This window comes from Centroberyx affinis, unplaced genomic scaffold (genome assembly GCF_046629955.1).
Source record: "Centroberyx affinis isolate AG114_WGS23_722 - 3 ecotype Tasmania unplaced genomic scaffold, CSIRO-AGI_Caff_v1 ptg003702l_1, whole genome shotgun sequence".
Lineage (NCBI taxonomy): Eukaryota > Metazoa > Chordata > Actinopteri > Beryciformes > Berycidae > Centroberyx > Centroberyx affinis.
Genome location: NW_027281593.1, coordinates 26175 through 33673, shown reverse-complemented (window position 1 = coordinate 33673; position 7499 = coordinate 26175). Strand labels below are relative to the sequence as shown.

Genomic DNA, 7499 nt, shown 5'->3' with positions numbered 1-7499 from the left:
TTTTTTGCCTTTTTTGGATTGTTGAAAGTGGGTTGAGACAGGAAAGACTGGGGTAAAGAAAGAGAGGGATGACATGTGACAAAGGTCCCGGGCCGGATTCAAACCCGGGATGTTGTAGTTACATGGTTTGCACCTTTAGACCACTGATCCACCAGGACTCCCCTTGCAGCTCTTTTTTGTCGAGAAAAAAATGTCACCAATCATGAGCACACTGACACAACATTGTTATAAAGTAAAACTTTAATTTGGTGTATAGTTTGATTGAACTAGTTTCATTACTGGTTGTTAGCTTTACTGGTTGTTACACAGATGGAATGCTGAAAGCTAGAGGCTAATCATCAACAAGATAGTGCACACTTGTGTTATCTTTCAGATTCTGATTTGTACAATATTGTCATAGATTTCTATTACATTTGTTTTTTTTTCTTTTTTCATATATTCCCATTCACATGTATATAAAATAAAAAAAATCTTTAATTATTGCAAAGTTTACATTTGCAAATCGCAAATAATTGACCGACGCATCAACCCAACAAACACAGAAAGATAAACAAAACAAAATGTGAATGAAAGGACAATACAATCCATGCCTTTTTGACAGTCGTCAAGCTACAGCATGGTATTCGCCAGGATTCAAGACTGTATCCCAGCTTCTCTCCTTTGTGACACTAAAGACACCGACCCTCTTACTGTTTATAAGGCCCACCATAATGTACATTCCTGTTCCTATGATGTGTCACCCAATAGCCATGCATAGCGTGTACACTAAAATACAGCCATTTATTGCTCTCTCTTTAACATTGGTGTTTTGAGATAAAGGTGCTGCTTTGTTAAAGTGCTTGGTGTGGTGTAAAATGGTGGAGCACAACAGAAGCTGGACTGGGCAAACTGGAGAAAGGTGAGGTCGACACGGGCACAGCCAGGAAGCAGCCTTTAGGTGGTGTGGTAATGATACCACTGGGTCATTATACTGATGATCCCCCAGGCTCGGCTGTGCGTGCGTCATATATGATTACTGCCTTCATATTTGTACAGTACTTGTCTAAGATACATCCACAATATGCCTGCTACACATGTACTGGCAGGCTGGTCAGATTTGACAGTAATTAGGGGAATGAGTCACTTAGCATATGCAGCTGACTGTAGGTGATGCTTCACCCAATAGAAAAACTAGATTTAGGAGCACAGAATTTTCAGAAACATAAAGCTCATAAGTTATACAATTACAAATACAATGATTATTACCATTTTAGTTACTTAAACATATATTTTCATAGTTGACGCAAGAGCCTGAAGCACCACAGTTTAGGTTTTAGGTGTTTGGTTCCAAATGCCCCTGGAGTGCCGTTACAGGTAAACATGAGATGGAAAAACACACAGTAAAGCCCAAGAACCTTTGTAAAGCACATGGAGTAATGCAAAGCACATTAACCCTTGTAAAGCGCATGAAAAGAACAACAACAAAAAAAAGTTTACAAGCCCCTGTAAAGCACATGAAGAACTAAAACTAAAATCTTTGTATACAATAAAGCAGTTGAACAAATAAAGCATTATAAAGCACATGTAGCAATGTAAAGACCAAAAAGCACACAAAGCTGAAGTGAATCCCGGTGAGGCAACAGCATTGACATTGCAATTCAGTAAAACACTTTCAGAGAAGACAAAACTGCATATGACTTGAAACAATTCACCGCTGTAGAGGAACATCCAGTGTGAAAATGGTAGATTAAAGAAAGCGAGCATTCATTTGAACGGTGGAGACATGAGCAAACGAGACCCAAGCGATGTAAATGTAAACTTTTTGCTTAGAGTAGGACATTGTGCTCCAAGCAAATGTTTCACAAAAGGCAAAATGATGTGTGTATGACATTGTTATACATCAATACAATAAAATAGGTTCTTATAGAGGCTGTATGGCTTAAGATTAAGGTTTTCTGCACCAAACATTTCCCTCAAGGGAGTGGGAGAATGTTTGCCCAACAAGATGTATTTGGTATGAAAAATAAAAGTATGAAAATAGTGTGTTTTTTAAAGACATTAAAGCCTTAAATTAATCAGGGATGTGATTTCTCCTTATCCAGGATTTAATTTTGGACACGTATCTCCCTTTTATTTTTAATAGGAGATTTTTGTCTCCCCCTCCCATTTTTGTATACCTGATCACATCCCTGAGTAACGTTAAACCCATTGGTCCATCCGATATGACGGCTGAATAATGTGACATCCCTGCTGAATATGCCAGCTCTTAGCAACACCCTGCTTTGCATTCATACAGTTACACATACTCACACCTGGGAGCGTGTTTAGAAATGCATCGGATTTGCTGTAGCCTTCCTGAGACCTACTCACAAATCTCTGCAGAATAGCAGTGTTAAAGAGGGCAACTTTTAAGAGGGCAGCATAAACTGCTGTTAAATGGATGCCAAATCATAGACCATCTGGAAATATATAAGTATTCCCAGCAGCACTGCATAACGCAACCATTCACAGGTGCACACAAACAGTTCTCAAGGCTAGGCCTGCTAAGCTAGCTGCAGTTTATACCCCATTTTTAGAGCCTTGTAAATTTAATGCTCCACGTAAATATCAGTGTCCTTTAAGCAACGATAAAGGGCGGATTTGAGGACGGGGGGAAAAGTGTTTTGGCCAGTAAAGCCTGGGTTTTTAAACAACCCTTCTCTCTTCGGCCTTGTCCTTGTTGACATTTTCAGCACGGTCCAACACTCCAACACACTCCGTCACACATTTTGACATTTCAGAACGTAAATTCAATTTGGTCTAGCCGGGGAAATGAGATGCTTTATGGTTGACCTTCCCATCTCTCAGCCTACAATTATCCTTCGTTTCAAAAAAGGGGGAGTAGTAATCTGTCAGGGAGCTCGATTGGCTAGAGAAAAGAGACCGGACACACTTGACACCCGTGCAAGTACACTGAGATTCACACATATGCACCGGGATGGTGCATATGTGTGAATTTCAGTGTACTTGCACGGGTGCATATGTGCACACAGACAAATTATCCTCATATTACCCTCGCCTTTGTAACCACAGCAAGCCTTGACAGAGGCCAAAGAGAGGAAGAGATGAGAAAAATTAACAAGCCTGTTGGGTTCTTCTGGTCTTTCCCCTCAGCTGTAATGGGATGCTCACTGGATGTAAGGCGATACCTTGAGAGGATCAGGAAGGGGTCAACGGTCACTCTAACGCCTACAAAAGAGCCAGAAAACTGGAACAGTGGCTCACTCCATCCTCACCGAGAGATGGACCTTGTTTTTTCAATGCCCAAGTTTGCTCTCCATAGCGGGTTCAGTGAATGAGAAAACACACACTTGCTGTGGTAAATTCTGCTGATAGACTAGGTTGGGTGAGAGAAATAACATGTAGACTTACAATCAAATCTGTACTGGCTGCGCGGCACTTCACTGTTCGGGATGTACAGTAAATCAAAAACAACATGGAAGGGTGTTTCACATCAATGATATAATGGATCGATGTAATATTCCACTTCACCCGGAGGCTGCGTATAAAAGACGAGCAATGTATTTTACACTGACTATCATACACACTGTACAACCATATATACGGCACAGTAGAGAATTTCTTAGTCTTACAGAATTAACAAAACTCTAGACTACGTTTTTGTGCGTGCAGATAACGATGTTTCACTCTTGCTCGGATGTTCAACAACTCTAACGAAGTGGTTTCAAGATCATTTATCTTAATGCCCGTGTTGGATTCCAGCCTCAACATTAGCAGAGTGTTCGAGAGAGTTTGCCTCAGTGTTCCTCATGTTTACAAGATTATAAGATTTGTTTTAAAGGGTATTCATAAATATAGGGTATTATAATCAATATACATATTTTACACCTCTATACTGCATAGAATTACTTTGTTGCCATGGCATGCCTATAGTCTTGGCTCTGAAGAAGGTTAAGAGGCATAGATGGATTCCTGTACAAACTCCCCTTCACTTGCCATGTCACTAAAAATGCTGAATTCAACAGTGACTCAAGGGCTCAAATGCTGCTCGTAAACACCAGGCTCAAAAAATACGTGAGAATGCAAATGGGTATGAATTTGAGATGATGAGCATACGATCGTTTAGGTCCATTTCAGATAATATAGAGAGCTTGTGTGGTCTGAAAGTTAACAATCTCTGAATCAACACAATCAAGGGGATGTCTATTAAATGGGGTCTTGAGGGCAGAAACTGGGAAAAAACCCAATATTGAAATCATTCAGAGATAATTCCTCAAGCTCTACTTGAGTGGGGTTTTTTTTAGAGGGAATTCTAAATTGAGGTAAAACAATAAAACATCTACACACGTGACAGAAACATGACATGACACAATATCTGATGCAACCTCAGATGGTTGGGAATCAAGCACGATCGCTGACATCCAAACATCTGTGTTGCATCACTGCCTGTCACGTCTAAGATGACAAGCATACAGACCACTCAGCTTTGCACCACATTTGTAAATTAGACTGTGTTGAACATTGTCGAGTGACAAAGTTGGAAAACTCTCTCATGGAAACGGTGAGGAATTTTAAGTCCACACTCGACTCATTCCCCAGCAATAGCGTGAAGCCGCAGGTCTCCGTGGGTGAGGTTGTAAAGAAAAGTGGTCCTTCACACAGTGGTATGCACAGTGACTAAATACATCCAGCTTTTCCTGCATCCCATGAACACTAGATACATCCAAGAAAAACCCTAAAGCAACTGACTGGCATCAGGTCGCAAACAGACGTTAGTACCCCTGAAATTAAAACGTGTGTTTAAAAACATTTCCATTTGAGATAAAATGCACTGAGTGAAAAAATTTTGTGTTTCACATAAAATAAGGCAAACTATTTTGTGTAAGCTACAGTCTGTAAATTTCGATATCCAGCAATTTCAAGTGATTGAATATAAATGTGTATGTTTTAAATCTTAGAACAGCTTCAGTGAAATATTGGCTTAAAAGGAATGTCTAAAAATCAAGTGCTGTGTGTTGAAAGTTGAAAATTGGTTTTAATTAATTTGCTCCTGTTGATTACATTTAGGACAGAGGCTCTGCCTTATACTGTGTGCGCACATCTTACAGAATGTAGCTTTAAAGACAGAAAATGATTGTAAAAATATAAACTAACATACATGAAACATGAAATCAAGAAGAATGAAATCTTTAAACATGAAAGACACTGTCTGACACTAAAATAAGCATGAAAGACATCGTCTGACACTAAAACAGTCCAAACCTTTGGTAATGCATAGTTCTATCCCCGATGTCTCCGACTATCAACCATGAAACCCAAGATCTCCCAGATAGCAGTGACTGCTTTTCCAACCCTGTTTAAAAAAATAAAGAGCAATGACAATAAGCTGATGGCTCTTTTTTCTTCTTCAGCAATCTCCTTTTGCTTTTTGTTTTTGGTTCGTACAGCATAGACTGTTTATGCTGCTTTATCAGTTTTGGCTTGTTTGGTTTCTGAACCAAAGAGATAATTTAGAGCAGAGCGGTGAAGCGGCCTTCTCTCCTCTACCGCCCTGTCGTGAAGGGAGGGGCATGCATCTCGACCCCTCTACGTCCGGCCCGGCGGAGGAGCAATCTTAGGGCAGGAAGGGCTCATCCTCGTCCTCGTCAGCGCTGGGACCCGGGTCGCTCAGGCACCTCACCAGCCTCTGCTGGTCCTTGGCTCCTTCTGCCTCTCCTGGCTTGTTAGGTCTTCTTCCCTCTGAGGGAGGCTTCATCATCAGGCCCCGGTCCTCGTCGTCGTCCTCCTGCTGCTGTTGCTGGCCGGCCCGTCTGAACTCATCCATCATGTTGACTGAGTCTGGAGACTGAGGAGAGGCCAGGTCCACCTGGATGGTGGGCACGCTGTCTGACATTGGCTTCACGCTGTAGGCTTGGGGGTCTAGGCGGACAGGCCAAGGGTACAGTACAGAGGATTAGCTTTAATTAGATTCATTAAAAGGGATCTGTTCCCAAACAAGCAGGGGACAGTCATTCCATCAGCGTGCACAAACACACAACGTATAGGGAGAGGAGGATATGATCACAAAACATTCACGTCAACAAATGTAGCATCACTGTACAACCCAGACAACTGCAGGCTTCACGGCCTTTTCAAACATTCCACCACAAACATCACAACGAAAGAATGCAAAGCAAGCCACAATGATTTTCAATGGAATACATGCTGGCACACTATACTATACACACTTTTGGTTGGAAGTTACTTTCAAAAACACAACCAGTAGTAACGCCCTGCACCATAATCTGAAAAAGGCAGGACTGTTTCACCATAACAAATCATCTAAACCTGGCCCTGTCAGTCACGTCATGAGATGACCTCATGCATAATTGATAAATGTTAGCAGGCAACAAAAATGATGCATGCGTGTTAGTATTGCTGCTGTGGCAGTCATTTGGGTGACCACAACTCAAACCACATCTTCTCTACACTCACTACATACCTGGACTGATTCTGTCCCCTTTCTGCTTCTGAGCAGGTTTGAAATCAGTATCTCTGCCTAAAATGAAACCACACACTGGTTTACATGCCAGCCGGCACATGCAAATATATTTCCATCACAGGGGAAATATCAGAGTGGAACATTGCAGCTATAACAGTAGCAGTAGCAGTGCATCCTACAGTGTTTATTGAGTAGCGTTGGCCTAGGTTTTGTGCACACTGACTTGTGAGCCTTAGAACATACAGTACAGTATCCAGTCCCTGTGGGTCGCATCATTGAAATGGTGAAATTTATCCCATTGCTTCATGTGCTACCTCACAGTAAAATGGTGGTGTCACAGTATGCATGTGGCTGCGGCTAGGATGGGTGCGTTTACCTGAGGCCAGTCTGGCTCTGGAGATAGTCGGGGAGTCAGGAGGTGCAGCAGGTACGGTCAGATAGTTATTCATCTCTGTTATCTGGGAACACACAGGAGCAGGTTGAACACTGGCTACCGCATGCTACCACAACGTAACAGCAGCAAGAAAGGTTGGTCAGTGACCATCGCCCAGGAGGATCCTCATCATTTCATAAACATTCTGCTAACATTAATGTACAGAGCCTGAGTCACAAAAAATTACAAAAATACACTTTCTGCCTCATTGCTTGGGAAATACACTAAAATAAAATTGTTTCAGTGATTCACTATTGATCAATGTCTAGGAGGAACTTAAAATTCAAATGATGTGTTGGTTTGTTAGTCTGAGCAGAAGTCTTTTGAGAGTCTACAGAGGCTTCTAGCACATTGCATTTGATCTATTTTCATTATCTAAATGCAGACTGATTAAATGGAAGTTTGCGGTAGGGCAACTCGACTGTACAAATAAATCAGGCCCTAATTGTGTCGTGCAAATGAATTTAGGAGACTGAAGGAGGACTCTAATTAGAAAACAAATCATAGTTTTGGCTGAATTATTTAATTGCTGGTGGCCCAGTAGGAAATGAGAGGAGCTGCTCTCTGTGTATCTGTTTGTTTTCTGGGGTGTATTGTGTCTCCTGG

The 7499-nt window shown here is 41.5% G+C and overlaps 1 protein-coding gene across 2 annotated transcripts in view; it reads right to left on the bottom strand.

The window, feature by feature from the left end:
* Positions 1–229: 229 nt before the first annotated feature.
* The window catches only part of slc9a1a (solute carrier family 9 member A1a), a 33424-nt gene continuing 26154 nt past the window's right edge, over positions 230–7499 (bottom strand). Inside the window, exons 11-12 of one of the 2 annotated variants that reach the window (XM_071540636.1) lie at positions 6837–6918; positions 230–5898 (exon numbers count right to left, since the gene is read on the bottom strand). In XM_071540636.1, the coding sequence (XP_071396737.1) occupies positions 5594–5898; positions 6837–6918 (387 nt within the window). In that variant the 3' untranslated portion in view covers positions 230–5593. The remainder of the gene's footprint in view (positions 5899–6836; positions 6919–7499) is intronic. The other variant, XM_071540637.1, reaches the window with a different exon arrangement.